Source organism: Ranitomeya imitator, chromosome 5 (assembly GCF_032444005.1).
Source record: "Ranitomeya imitator isolate aRanImi1 chromosome 5, aRanImi1.pri, whole genome shotgun sequence".
NCBI lineage: Eukaryota > Metazoa > Chordata > Amphibia > Anura > Dendrobatidae > Ranitomeya > Ranitomeya imitator.
Window position 1 is genome coordinate 278,411,703 of NC_091286.1, and position 16,065 is coordinate 278,427,767.

The window sequence follows — 16,065 nt, forward strand, 5'->3', positions numbered from 1 at the left end:
TTTCACCAACTTCGTCCGGCCAGGTTTTTCGGAGAAAAACTGTCGGTTCTGTAACAAAAATTGCTTAACCTCAGATTTTTGTTGTTCTGAGAGAGTCTCAGCAACCTGCACCTCTGGTACAGTAGGTGAACAAACCGGACGGGGCAGATCCGCCGTTAGGGCAGAGCGGTCTTTCCAGGATTTTATCAGATTCACATGATAAATCTGTTCCGGTTTTCTCTTACCCGGCTGGTACACTTTATAGTTCACTTCACCAACTCTTTCTCGGACCTCAAATGGGCCCTGCCATTTCGCCAGGAATTTACTATCCACCGTAGGGATTAGGACCAACACCCTATCGTCGGGTGCAAATGTACGGACCTTAGCGCCTCTATCATAACTTTGCCTCTGGGCTCCCTGGGCCTGTAACATATGGTCCCTAACAATGGGCATGACAGCGGCAATACGATCCTGCATTTGTGTTACATGGTCGATCACCGTTTTAAAGGGAGTGACTTGACCTTCCCAGGTTTCTTTTGCGACGTCCAGCAGTCGCCGGGGACGACGGGCGTACAACAGTTCGAAAGGCGAAAATCCTGTGGAAGACTGGGGAACTTCCCTAATGGCAAACAGCAAATAGGGTAACAAGTAATCCCAGTTCTTCCCATCTTTGTCTATCGCCTTCCGGAGCATCTGTTTTAAGGTTTTGTTGAAGCGCTCAACCAGGCCATCTGTTTGAGGGTGATAGACAGACGTACGCAACGGGTCTATTTGTAAGAGCCTGCAGAGCTCCTTCATTACCCTCGACATAAAGGGAGTCCCCTGGTCGGTGAGTATCTGTTTTGGAATTCCCACCCGACTAAACACTTGTACCAATTCCTTGGCGATCGTCTTGGTAGCTGTGTTACGCAAAGGGACGGCTTCCGGGTAACGAGTGGCATAGTCCACGATGACGAGGATATGTTGGTGCCCACGTGCGGATCGGGGAAGGGGCCCAACCAAATCCATCCCAATTCTCTCAAAAGGGACCCCGATGATAGGAAGGGGTACCAAAGGGCTACGGAACTGAGATTTAGGGGCCGCGATTTGGCACTCTGGACAGGACTCACAATAGTTACGCACATCACAATGTATTCCAGGCCACACAAAACAATGCAATATCCTTTCTGTGGTTTTCTGTACCCCCAGATGTCCCCCCATTATATGTCCGTGGGCCAAATCCAGTACCTTCCGCCGATAAGGTTTGGGTACCACTAACCGTTGCACTGTGTCTTCCCCTTTTTTTCTACCTGGTAGAGCAAATCATTTTCAAGAACCATATACGGGTACGCTAGCCTAGTGTCAGGTTCTACGGGTACCCCACCTATCATTTTTACATTTTTCCTAGCCGGAGTCAGGGAAGGATCTTTCATTTGCTCGCTGTGGAAGTCATCCACCTGGACTCCCAAATCTGGCAGGCAGGGTGCCGGATGGCTGTCTGCCTCCGCCTCTCGCTGAGGTTCCTCAGTTTCCTCTGTTTCCCCCGCCATGACGGAGAAGGGGTACTGAAGGTTAGATTCACTAACCTCCCCAGCAACATCTTCCTGTGGGGTCTCCTCTAGGGACTCGGGACCTCCAGATGGCATGGGAGAAGATTCACGGGTACAGCTACCGTGAAGGAGTAACTGATTCTCCCACAACTGCCAGAAATAGGGAAAATCCCTGCCCAGGATTACATCATGTAACAATGCGGGAACGAGTCCCACTTTGTGCTGCACTGACCCATAGGGAGTAGAAATCCATATGACCGCTGTTAAGTACGAGCGGGTGTCACCATGCAAACACGTCACAGAAAACTTGTCAGACGGACCAGACGGAAGTGCCACCAGACTAGCTTTCACCAGAGTCACCACACTTCCAGAGTCTAGTAATGCCACAACATTTTTCCCATCAACAGATAATTCACACAGGTGTTTCACTGTATCATTTTGACCCGCATTCACACTCACTAGCTGTGTAACCAAAGACATGCGTTTTCTAGAGTCTATAACGTCGCACTGCATGGGTTCAGCGGTAACAGGACAGTTCGCAGAAACATGACCATTCTCATGGCAGCGGAAACACCTAACAGGTCCCCTACTGAGACCACCGTCCAATACTCTTGGTCTCGGAGTGCGAGCAGTACCGGACTCCTCCCCCACAGTTTTAAGCGATTTTCCTTCACCCGTGGTCCCTGGAACAGTCTTACCGGTTCCACGAGGAGGAGGCACAGTCCGGGGTTTGGCGGTGTCGTCGGGAAGTCCTTCTGCCACGGAATAACGCTCGACCAACTCCACAAGTTGATCCGCTGTCGTGGGATTTCCTTGGCTTACCCACCTTTTCAGCGCTGGGGGTAGTACTCTCAGGTACTTGTCCAGGACAACCCGCTGGATTATTTCGGGTATTGTCAGTACCTCGGGTTGCAGCCATTTCTTTGTCAAGTAGATCAGGTCAAACATCTGAGACCGCGCTGGTTTATCTTGCTGGTATGTCCACTGATGTACCCTCTGTGCACGGACAGCCGTCGTCACACCCAGCCGGGCCAGGATCTCAGCTTTCAGCTTCTCAAAGTCCTGAGCGACCTCCGGGTCCAAATCATGGTAAGCTTTTTGGGCCTCGCCGGAGAGAAACGGGGCAATCAAATCGGCCCATCGTGCCTTCGGCCACTTCTCTCTCAATGCCGTCCGCTCAAAAGTTGTCAGATATGCCTCGACGTCATCTTCTGCAGTCAGCTTTTGCCAGTATCGACTCACATGGATCCTTCTGGACTCTGCTTCCGGGTCAGCGTCAGGCATGCTCACCAGGCGCTGCGCCACCTGTTGGAGAAGTTGGCGGTCTGCAACCGTCATGTCCAGTAACTCCTTCAGCTGTGCGGCCATCAAGCGATTAGCTTCGTGCTGTGCGGCAGTGGCCTGCTGCTGTACGGCAGTGGACTGTACTAAGGCTTTCACCACGTCTTCCATGCTGTCGCCTGTGCCACGGTATGCCCGCATTCTCCACCACAATGTGACAAAACACTCTGGGATTGCCTTTGCTGGGGTCAAAGGACACGTGGTTTGTGCATTGAATCTGAGGCGTACAGCAGGTTTCTGAGCAGGCTGACCTCAGGTCAGATTTATTAACGTGAAAGCAACACAAAAAACAAAACATAAAAATAAACCCTAGCCTGTCCGGCACTAACTAAACAAATACGTTGCTATCTCAACAACTGGGGGGGCTTCTCCCACCCAGCTAACATCATACAGATCTTGAGCAGAGCTCTTCACTCACGTTTGTCTCACACAGGCAGGCAATCTGTGTGCCCCAGGCAGACACTGGAAACACCCAGCTGGTCATCTTTTATTCCTGCAATCATTAACCCATTAGCACCCTGAAGATACTGAGTGGCCTAATTCACATAGGACAAACACCTGGGCGAGATATACCTGCCTCCATCTACCACACCAGCATGAGTCTTACAGGGGTATATCTGCATCTCCAGAGAAATAGCTAGGTTGCAAAAAATCCTTTACAGACCAAGCTGGACAAGACAAAAACATGAAAATGCACAGAAATATAAGGTACACTGCAGGTGGACAGCAAAAACAAAGCCAGGACTTATCTTTGTAGAAAAACACAGCAAACTGGAGAGACCAGCAGGGAAGTGAATCCTTCAAGAACAATGGACAACTGGCACTGACTAAAGGATCCAGCAAAGCTATATACCCCAGTCAGTTTTGCAATTAGTAGATACACCTGTCCACTCCTGCAGTCCAGGCACAACTGCATTACCCTCTACAACCACCGAAGGGAGCCAAAAAGCTGAATTCACAACAATAATCAGTGTTAGAAGTTTTCAGTTAATGAGATGCTTGTACTCCATGTTGGGACTGTAGGCAGAGTCTTATCTTGGTGTAGGCCAGAGAAACAAAAAGGACGAAGGAAAAGTTCCAAAACACACGTCGGGGTGTGCGCCGCACAGTGACCCCCATACACCCAGGTAATCTATTGTCCTATCCCTCATAATACCTGTGCCCAATCTTTTTACTGCCTCTGTCTAACAGGCTCTGCATCCCCTATCCATATAATTATAAGATCTATATTGTGATCATGTTTTGCAATACATTGCTTCTGCTCCACTTCTAATCTGCTCTATTTTAAGTCAACTGATTTATTGTGAACATTGAATACTATTTATTGCAATCACTAATTTAATTTATTTATCCTTGTATTTATTCTCCTTGTTCATTTTGCACCTGCATTTTTTTTGTGAGATTCAGTGTGACCGCTTAATGCAACTACCTATAACTCCCAATCAACACTTTGATTTCGCCTGCATTTATATATTTTTTTATCACCCCTACATGTGCAATTGTTGAGTGGTTTTTTTTCTAGTGGTTTCTTCTGGTATATTTCAGTGTTAGCCATTCTTGCAAAATTCATCATTTCCCTGATATTATGTTTATTTTTTATTATTTTTCACTATTATTTCTGGTCATAGTAACAATATAGTCTGTCTTTTTTTGAGCTCTCAAATATTTATGTCATTGTATTTAGATTACTATTTTGTACACAATACATGATGAGTTGGTTTTTAATTTAAATTTGTATTTAATTATGAGATATTTTACCACTGTGCATATTCATGTTCTTCATCTATAATGGCACCTCTTTGGCTTGTAGTGTTACATTTTACTACCCCTATTAATAAAGGTATTTTAGCCTTAATTTTAATTGTCCTATTTCTTCCTTGACATTTGTTCAGACCCTTTCTTCTTTGGTTTTACACTAATTTCCGAATGGTCTGCCATTTTTCCTTATAACAGCAGATATATATCACTCACTGTCTATTAGACTCACTACACTATTTCTATGATTAGTGATATATATCTATCACTGTGTTAAATAAGTGTTTTAAAGCCAGAGAAACCAAGACGAGACCTGCCCACAGGCCCGCCCAGAAGCACAACTGATTGCTCCCCTGAGGACGCTGACACAAAACGCGCTTTGGGGCTTGACCAGCGAATACAGGCGACTCCTACACGTTATAGGTGAGCAATAATGCATTCAATGGTATCATTATTATTTGTTCCGTTAGAAGCACCTGCCCAGGGTATGGTGCTGTGATCTGGCAACACATGCATCTACTTTCATCACAATATGTGAATCTTTTTGGCATCTGTCTTTGGGTAGAGTTGTAAATTAGATATTTTCACCACCAAATTATATAATTAGGTGCTTTCACATGTGATAACTTTACAGTGTTTCTGACAACTCTCCCCCTGGGAATGAGCAAACTGCAATCCACTGTGATTTATATTGGACTGTTGTGGCATATAAAGATATACATAAATTCTCTGTACCATCATCTAGTGTTAAGGGCCTCTTTGTCCTGTTACACTTTTGTGTCGTCACCATTCTCCCTATTCTGATCATTGTCTTTTCAAAGTAATCTGTAAGTGATTTAAACATATTTAAAAATTGTTATACCATGTATTCTTTTTATAAGGAGTAAGCCTTATACTTTTTTGGGGATACATAAGCTCCAGTTTGTTCTCTGACATTGTCCTCCAAACCTATTATGGTGCAACTCCAATAGGTAAGAGGAAATCCTCTACATTCATATTGTTCTTATTACTTGCAGTATTACACTAGGGAGCATCCATCCCTCTCTTTTCACTTTCTAAACTCAGAACTTATCATCTGCACAATACTTGTCTTCAATAAACACTTCTAACCTCTGATAAAAGCTACCAACTACATACACCATAAATTTAACGGATTCTACACTCTTGCCCCACTTGCCCTATTTTAGGGGGTATCACCTACGCAGGCAGTATAGGAATAAAGCAGTTCAAATGGATAGTAGATACTCTTTGCTTAAGCCTTTATTTATGGTAATCCACACAATATCCTTGGTAAATATGTTTCTCCACTGGACATAGTATATGTGCTTCATGCATCAGCAGTGTTTGCTGTTACCTATCTGTAAGCCAAGAAATATATGGTAGACTTTCATACTTGGCCATGATAACTTCGTAAATAAATTCGATTGTATCTGCAACTCCAGTCAATCCAATATGCATCTGAAATACTCTGACCTTTATTTGAAACTGTTATATTTTCTTTAATGAACTACCCTTACTTCAGACAAGTCCAATTTTTCTATCATCCAGTTTTGATCAAAGAATAAAACCCATTGTATTTTATTTCCGTCTAACTTTTATACAGACTTACAGAAAGACAACAAAGGGAACGGGCTACAATATACTCGCATGAAATATATTTGAAAATGACCAGATTTTTCTAGGACGATAAATGTGTTAAAATAAATATTTTTCTAAAGCTGGATAGAGAAAATATTTGTGGAAAACAGGATTTATATATAAAAAGCCTTTCTAGTACACCTGTTTGATATCTCATAATGGAAACATTGGCTGATGTATCAAATTATACATCAAGGCTCCTGGCTGCACGAATGATATGAAAGACGTCAGCAAAGTCAAGAATGTAGTATCGACAGAGACATGTGGAGCAATGGGGCTGGGATTAGAAAAATAAATATTTCATATTTTATTTATTAATTTTAAAATATTGTCTGCGTTCAGCACATATTTAATTAAATCCTGGACAACTTTACTTTAATCAATTTCAGATTTATTTTAGGGTTTTGTCATGGTTGACACAAGAAGATGAGAATATTATTTTGGTTGTCTGTGTAAGCCCTGTGTCTGTTCTTCACTTTATTGGCCTCCCATAGATCTGTCAAAGGTTACATTCAATCCTCCATGTATCACAATCTGTTGTGCATGGACTGGCTGCAGGTCTCCTGAGCCTCGTAAGCTGTCAAGTTCCAATTAGGGGACCAATGGCAATGGCTAGTCTGCGCATAGCAAGGTGTACTTGGACTGTGACACATGGATGTGTGAATCCATCCTAAGTTTCTCCGTTTTCACTTTCCACCAGCAATAATCAATATTAACTGTGGCTTGTCACTGAGTGAAAATGCCCCTTTCCCAACTATAGAGCCCCATTGCAGCTGCTATATCAGCTATAGATAGTAAAAATGTAAATAAAGGTCTTATGACAAACTTGTAACTACCTTTGAATAGCAGAATATCTTCACTAATGTCACTGTAATTTCCGAGACCTATCATGTTGGCAGCTGCTGCTCTGAACTGAAATGTTCCATCCAAAGCGGTAGATTTCCAAACACAAATGTCACCGCATGATCCACTGTAAGCCAGTTTCCACAGGTCTAACTCCTTATCGTCCATTACTTTCCTGTAGATAAAATGATTTATTAGTAGTACTGAACATATACTAGTAAAGTGTTTATGAAAGAGATGGAGTCGAGATAGTGCTTCCTAGTACTCTCAGTTTTGTATATGCATCTATTCCAATGTGCATGCATTATTCTTTTTACATATGAATGCTTTTTTTTATTAAAACCTAAATGAAATATGCGTCATTGTGCATTCATATACTTGTATCTCTCTGGTGTTGCATTGAAAAATGCTTTGTATACAATACAAAAGAATAATAAAAAAAATCACCATCATCAAATCTGGAAATGGTAAGAAGACTATACATGAGTTACCTTATTTATCTTCCAATTCACAATGATAGCATGCAGAGCTAGATCTTAGCTATCCATTACCAGTGCAAACCTTTAGCTTGCTGCCTTAACTATGTACCATCAGCTGGACAAACAAGTGTGACAGTTGTCTGCCAACTAATAATTAGCATGATCCAATCTTATTGTGGTAATACACAATAGATGAATGTTAGGGAGCAGTCAGACGGACATATAAATCCGGGATTGCAGTGCATAGACTTGCCTTGCATGTATTTCTATGCAGCTGTTATGCTCGGGTCAGGAGAGCTGCTGACCAGTCTGTGCACTGTGTTCCGATCTCGTTCTGATTTATACAGCCATCTGACTCTGCCCTTAGTCAAATCTGCTCATTTTGCAGAGAACGGCTTATCATCTGACGTGTATGGAGGATTTCCTGATTTCAGATATTGTGGGGGGGGGAAGGGTTAAGCATGTTGAATTTCAGCACAACTGTTTTAATTTCTGAAGGAATGTCCCCATGACATCCTAGTCTTTTCTCTCTCCTAACTCATCGATCTATTTGTTAATAGAAGTTAAGAGATGTCTGTGGTTGCATGCCTTAGAGATCTTTTCTTCTGCCATCTTTACAAGTCCTGTTACCGCACTCAATTCCTCATAGGTTAACTGAAGAAGCAACTCACTGACACTGTTAATCTATGTTTCCACATTCATAGGTGCTGGTTCTGCTATTATTATTATTATTTATTGTTATAGCGCCATTTATTCCATGGCGCTTTACATGTAAGGAGGGGTATACATAAAAAAAGCAAGTACAATAATCTTAAACAAGTCACCACTGGTACAGGAGGAGAGAGGACCCTGCCCGCGAGGGCTCACAATCTACAAGGGATGGGTGAGGATACAGTAGGTAGGGTAGAGCTGGTCATGCAGCGGTTTGGTCGATCGGTGGTTACTGCAGGTTGTAGGCTTGTCGGAAGAGGTGGGTCTTCAGGTTCTTTTTGAAGGATTGTGCTTTTATAACGCTGGTCCCTTTTAATTGGTGTAGCTGAGTTAAGTTGAGGTGCTGTGCTGCTGTATGTTTCAATATATGACACAGTTCTGAGCTGGAGTTGATCACAGGGGTTTTATTCAAGCTTTTTATCACAAAGAATTACTTCTCTTCATGCAATTCTTCATCAACATATATGAAAGTCTTTTGAGAAATAATTTCTCTTCACAGAAAACTTCTCTTCACACACAGTGTCTTATCCTAAGCAGAACTTTACCTTTTTCATTCAGTAAGTTGGGGGGAGGGGGATGAATTTGATGCTGTAACTCTCTCACTTCTATCTTGAGATCATAAAGATGCTCCTGGCTGTCCTGACTGCTTCTATGATTACAGCAATTCTCTAACCCACATCCTTACTCTTGGACGTCCTGGACAAAATAACACCTTTTCCAGGATTCCCTGGTGCTGAGCTAATAATTTACTGACTTTTATAATAATAAAATCTTTATTTTTATATAGCGCTAACATATTCCGCAGCGCTTTACATTTTGCACACATTATCATCATTATTAGTATGTCTTTGGAATGTGGGAGGAAGCTGGAGTACCCGGAGGAAACCCACGCAAACATGGAGAGAACATACAAACTCTTTGCAGATGTTGTCCTTGGTGGGATTTGAACCCAGGACTCCAGTGCTGCAAGGCCACCGTGCTGCCCTTTTATAACCATTTAACCCGTATAGTTGCTGGATGACTCCAAATTGACCTTGCAGCCTTTGTGACATGCAGGGCTGCCACTAGGAATTTTGGGGCTCCATACTGGCAACATTTTTGGGGCCCCCTTGAGACTCCACCCAGGCCCCACCCCAGCTCCGTCTCCATCACGCGAACCTTACACAGTCCCATTGCCCCTTCTTGGAAAAACTCCTCTTCTGCACCACGTCCTCACCAATCACACATTACCAGTTCCCATCACCAGATCACATACATAGCCAGTAACTTTTGTATACTGTTTTGGCCGGGCTCTACTCTACTGTAATTTATTAAAATTTGTTGTTAAAATATCCAATACAATTTAGGTATATCTTTAATTGTTTTTCAATTTTTAAAATAACCAATAATACCACATACAGAGGACAAATACCACCGACCATGACCAGACACCATATTACCACCACATAGTGACCTATAATACAACATACAAGGAACAAAGACCGCCACACCATGACCAGACCACATATTACCACAACACAGTGACCGATTACTACAATACTTATCAATAAAATAAAACCTAATACTAACATCACCATAAGTGCCATTATACACAGGAGATCTGTACTTAGTATACAGTGTCAGTGTAGAGGTAATACAGGGATCACCGGTGACATTGTACACAGGAGCTCTGTTTATTGTTACATAGTTATTATTAAGGTTGAAGGAAGACTTTAAGTCCATCTAGTTCAACCCATAGCCTAACCTAACATGCCCTAACATGTTGATCCAGAGGAAGGCGAAAAAAAAAAAACGTGGCAAAGAGTAAGCTCCACATTGGGGAAAAAAATTCCTTCCCGACTCCACATACGGCAATCAGACTAGTTCCCTGGATCAATGCCCTATCAAGGAATCTAGTATACATATATTGTGTCAGTGTACTAGTAATACAGTGATCACAAATGACATTACACACAGGAGATCTGTATATAGTGTCAGTGTACAGAAAATACAGTGATCACCAGTGACATTATACACAGGAGCTCTGCATATAGTGTCAGTGTACAGGTAATACAGTGATCACTTGTGACATTGTACACAGGAGCTCTGTATATAATATACAGTGTATACTGTGTGTGTACACGTAATACAATGACTCACCAGTGACGTCTCGAGATGAAGTCTTCCATCTTTACTTTTCATCTTCATCCAGCACAGACCGCCATCACTTCTTCCACCCAGGACTCATCACTGCAGGAAATAACACAGTCATCAAGAGCACTGCTAGCAGAACACATTATTTAATTTTTCCTGACTTCCACACTACACCAGATGAAGAAAAAAAGGTGACATAGTGTCGCTCAGTATAGTAACAGGACCCCCTTCTTTGAAAACAGTATCCTCCAAAAATAAAATACATCACTGCAGTAATAATATCCCTTAATTAGCCTCTAAAGTAATGATATTTCCCATCCTGGCCCCCTTGTGTCTCACTCTTAGCTCCAGCCATGTTTCCCATCCTGCCCCCATAAGAGCTCCCATCCTGCCTCCATGTGAGCTTCAATTCTGCCCCATATGAGCTCCAATCCTGCCCCTACAAGAGCTCCAATCCTGCCCCATATGAGCTGCCTTCTTACCCCATCTGAGTGCCCATCCTGCCCCATATAAGCTCTTATTCTTCCCCATATGAGCTCCCATTCTGCCGCCATATGAGCTGCTATCTTTCTCCCATATGAGCTCCCATTCTGCCCCATATGAGCTCCCATCCTGCCCCATATGAGCTCCCATCCTGTCCCCATATGAGCTCCCATCCTGTCCCCATATGAGCTTCTATCCTGCTCCATGTGAGCTCCTATCCTGCCCCCATATGAGCTCCCATCCTGCCCCCATATGAGCTCCCTTGCTGCCCCCATATGAGCTCCCATCCTGCCCCATATGAGCTCCCATACTGGCCCATATGAGGTCCCATCCTGCCCCCATATGAGCCCATGTGAGCTCCCATCCTGCCCCATATAAGCTCTTATTCTGCCCCATATGAGCTCCCATTCTGCTGCCATATGAGCTGCCATCTTTCTCCCATATGAGCTGCCATCCTGCCCCCATATGAGCTCCCATCCTGCCCCATATGAGCTCCCATCCTGCCCCATATGAGCTCCCACCCTGCCCCCATATGAGCTCCCATCCTGCCTCCATGAGCTCCCATCCTGCCCCATATGAGCTCCCATCCTGCCCCCATATAAGCTCCCATCCTGCCCCATATGAGCTCCCATCCTGCCCCAATATGAGCTCTTATCCTGCCCCATGTGAGCTCCCATCCTGCCCCCATATGAGCTCCGATCCTGCCTCCATGAGCTCCCATCCTGCCCCATATGAGCTCCCATCCTGCCCCCATATAAGCTCCCATCCTGCCCCATATGAGCTCCCATCCTGCCCCAATATGAGCTCTTATCCTGCCCCATGTGAGCTCCCATCCTGCCCCCATATGAGCTCCCATCCTGCCCCCATATGAGCTCCCATCCTGCCCCATATGAGATCCCATCCTGCCTTCATATGAGCCCCATGTGAGCTACCATCCTGCTCCCATATGAGCTCCTATCCTGCCCTTTTATGAGCTCCCAATCTGCCCCCATATGAGTTTCCATCCTGCCCCATATGAGCTCCCATCCTGCCCCCATATGAGCTCCCATCCTGCCCCACATGGGTTCCCATCCTGCCCCATATGAGCTCCTATTCTGCCCCAAATGAGCTCCCACACTGCTGACATATGAGCTCCCCCATCCTGTAGCTTTCAGTACAAAAAGAAAGTAAAAAAAATTCTCCTTACCTGGCCATGGCCCAGCGCTGCCCGGAGAGGGCAACTCATTTATTTGAGGTGAGGATGCGCCGACGCATGACAGTGACGTTATACGCTGGCGACATGTGCACCGATATCAGCTGCTGCCCTGTGATTGGCTGGCAGCTGGTAACTATTGCTGTGCAGAAATCCAGTGACTTTCTGTACCGCAATATATTGCAGCTGAATTTGCCTCCTCAGATGCACATTTAGTTGAAAATTGTGGGCTAGGAAACCAGATTGCGGCACCACTTCTTGACGGTTCGGGCAACTGCCTGTTATTTTTACAAGCAGTGTCACTAAGCCAGTGAGAGCCCCCTGAATCCCACCACTGCAGTCAGTGTCTTAGGGTATGTTCCCATAGTCAGTAAACGCTGGGGGTTGGACGCTTCATACATCCGCCATGTCCAACCCGCAGCGTCCAGATGTTACAGCATAGTTTATGGGATTTCATGAAATCCCATCTTTACTATGCATTCATGGACGCCTCCGGCTTCCCTGCGCATACTCACATGAGGCGCGTCTTTCCAGACGCAGCATGTCAATTTAGCTTGCGGAGACGCTCCGTGTCGGCAAGATAAATATCACCGTCCAATGTATTGGACGCGGTGATTCCACATGGTTCAATGAACACAGGCGGAAACACTGGTGTTCAAAAGCCAGCAGCGCTTTGGACAGAGCAGACATGTGCTGCATCCAAAGTGCTGCTGGTTTCTGCCTGTGGAAACATACTGGTCAGTAAACGCTGTGGAATGGACGCTGCGTACAAATGCGGCATCCAACCCACAGTGGCCAGATGTTATAGCATCGTGGATGGTATTTCAAGAAATCCCATCTCCACCTCACCGGCAGCTGCAGCTTCCCTGCGGAGAGGGACATGCTGCACGTCTTTCCAGACAGCAGCATGTCAATTTATCTTGCGGAGACGCTCAGTCTCTGCAAGATACATGTCCCCGTACACTGTCTTGGACGTTGTGATTCAGAAACGGTTCAATCAACAAATGCAGAATCACAGCACATACAAAGGTCGGCAGTGCTTTGGACACAGCGGACATGTGCTGCGTTCAAAGCGCTGCCTGTTACTGACCGTGGGAAAAACCTATATATATATATATATGTATATATATATATATATACAGTATATATATATATATATATAGTATATATAAACTTCTCACCTGTGTCTTGCCTCTCTGTTGTGTTTTCTGTCTCTTTTCTTACATCTTTTCTCTCTCCCGCTCTGATTTTTATATTTCCTATTGCCTCTTCTCCCTGCTTTCCTGTGGCTCCACCCCCGACATTTAACTCCACCCCTCCCTGGCTCTTCACAGTGTGAGAGCTGCGACGCTGCTGGAGGGGGGGTTCCTTCTGCTGCTGACTGCAGGTGCCGGGGTGAGTACTAGTTTCACAGCGTGTGTGACTGTGCGTCCCTGCACCCCAGCCGCCGGCAACTCTCTGCACGGCCGCACGCACTGCCAGCGCTCTGCTCCAAGTCCTCACTATGCAGAGAGTGAAGGAGCAGAGAATGAGTGCGCACAGCCACGCTGATACCCGGCGTTCCAGCACGCCGGCTTAGTACCAGGTGAGCAGAAGTGAGGGGCCCGCTAGGGCCCCCTCTCTGCTCACCGGGCCCCATACGCTAGTAAGGGCAGTAATGCGGCCCTGGTCACATGAGCTTATAATTATCCCAATATCACACATTTTACCACTACCAACATTTTATGTTGCTTTGTAGAACATCGCTGCCCTATAAAAATCAAGTTACAATGCTCTACTTACCTGTACTCTAGTATACTATATGTGAGGTTACTACCATTGTCTATGGCAGTTTTCCACTGGATGGTATTGTCATCTCCAGGCACTTTTTGAGGAATTCCTGGTTTAGAAGGGACACCAGCTAAAATAGAACAGATGCAATATTGTGGATTAATACCGAATTCTCTCCGAAGCAGAGAAAATCATACAAAGAGCATTACAAATAGCATAGTAAAATGATGTGATTTTTACATTGGAATAGGATGGGAATCTGTATTAAACGTCTTTGTAAATAAATATTAATTATGAATTTATAAAGAAATTATTTTACAGTTACAAGGACATACTGGATTATGTTTTTGTTGTAATTTCTCCCTTGTTTCCATATTTTCCTACTCAGTAAACAAACTTTGAGAATTTTTTTTCTAATGATGTCAAGTCAACATCATATATTTGTACATATAGGCATGCACTAAAAGATCAGTTTTGCTTGTCTTTGAAATCCAAGCACAATTTTTCATTATATCAGTTAATACAGTGAGTTGTTTATTCCAAACATTTCATGATAGAATATAATAATGAAATGCCTGAATTGCAAACATTATGTAAATGTGATGCTAGCCACCACTCACAGATAAGCCATGAGGCTGGGTATTCAGGAGGTTCGAGGTCAAAAGTCAAGAAAGTACGTCATAAACCGATGGGTGAGACAAAGGCGAAGTCAATAAACAGCCCGAGGTCAATATTCCAAGAAGGTAGCAGATCACAAGAAAAAGGCTAGGCAAAACGGATGGTCAAAACAAATCCAAGGTTGGGCAGCAAAGCACAGAATACCAGGCAATGAGCACAGAATAAGCACACTCCTTATGAGGAAAGCTACAATTGGCGGCAGCAGTAAAAAACAAAGAGCTTGTTAAATAGCCAGGGAATTACTCAGGACAAGAGACACATGGATGAAGCCTCATCACAGCCTGGTCCTTTTTTGGATGGTTAAACTATCACTCCAGACACTGATAGCACAGCATGCCCCAGAATCCGATTGTGTGGCTGAGCTGTCCATCACCATACTGACAGCCCATTAAACCCAATTCCCAGATTTGATGGCAGAACTGTCATTCACCTCATCCAGACACTCAGGAGAAATTGTGACAGTAAAGTTGCCCATAACAAAGGTTTTAGACTATAATTGCAATGCACAGGTTCATCAGTTTTAACATTGTATTAGTTTTTGCAACTGCAACTTCAGAAAAAGTTCCTAGGACAGAAACATTAATACACATATAATAAATCGAGTTCAAACCTAATGTCTTGAAATTTGTGGGATCTGAAATGCTCTGAGCTCCAGTCATAAAAAGAACCACGGCTTGTACTTGATAGACTGTATTTGGACCAACTCCCAAAAGTAGGCACATGTAGACTGATCCATTTGTGCAGTATTGGTGTGTTGGTTTATATGAATTGTAGCCACTTAACTGGTGAAAATTGTAGAAATATAAAAATGAATGGTCTGATAAACTGAACATGATACAAGAAACATAAACCATCCATACATAAATATTTACCGGTACCTCTTTTAGATGAAACCAGTGCTCTTTTATGGATTCCTCAGGAGCTCTCCATTCTAGTACTAAACTTACATTACCTGGAACAATATTATGTGGAGCAGCTGGTGTATTAAATGTCCTGCCATTCACAATACTACTCTGGGAATACCAGGCCTCATCTGGGTGAAATGCAAGGACCTAAATAATTGGACAACATACATAACTGGTCTTTATGATATATATACGATAGATAGATAGATAGATAGATAGATAGATAGATAGATAGATAGATAGATAGATAGATAGATGCACTAATTAAAACAGTAATTTACTCTACCTTAAACTCATAATCAGTTCCTGCTTCAAGATCATTTAAAGACCACGATAGGATTTCATTTGGAAATTCACTTTTTCTCAATGGAGACGCAGGGCTTTTCAAACTGTTTGCTTTAATTTGATATCGAATAATATCATAGGGTCCATTGGGCTCAGATGGCTCTGCCCAAGTTATATTGGCCAAGGAATCTGATAAAATGGTCAAATCCATAATAGCAACTGCTCCAGGCACTAAAAAATATACCCAAAAATTATAGACTCAGATCAAATTGTTAAAGTTACTGATAATATACATAGCATATGACCCCAGTATATGAGCTATCCATTAGATTAGATTGCATATT

The 16,065-nt window shown here is 43.6% G+C and overlaps 1 protein-coding gene across 7 annotated transcripts in view; it reads right to left on the reverse strand.

The window, feature by feature from the left end:
- ROS1 (ROS proto-oncogene 1, receptor tyrosine kinase) overlaps positions 1-16,065 on the reverse strand; it is a 416,131-nt gene that overhangs the window by 105,476 nt on the left and 294,590 nt on the right. For 5 of the 7 annotated variants that reach the window (XM_069726197.1, XM_069726193.1, XM_069726194.1 and 2 more), the window contains 4 exons: positions 15,723-15,952; positions 15,142-15,583; positions 13,866-13,983; positions 7,079-7,260 (listed from right to left, as the gene is read on the reverse strand). In XM_069726197.1, the coding sequence (XP_069582298.1) occupies positions 7,079-7,260; positions 13,866-13,983; positions 15,142-15,583; positions 15,723-15,952 (972 nt within the window). The remainder of the gene's footprint in view (positions 1-7,078; positions 7,261-13,865; positions 13,984-15,141; positions 15,584-15,722; positions 15,953-16,065) is intronic. The other 2 variants (XM_069726196.1, XM_069726195.1) reach the window with 2 other exon arrangements.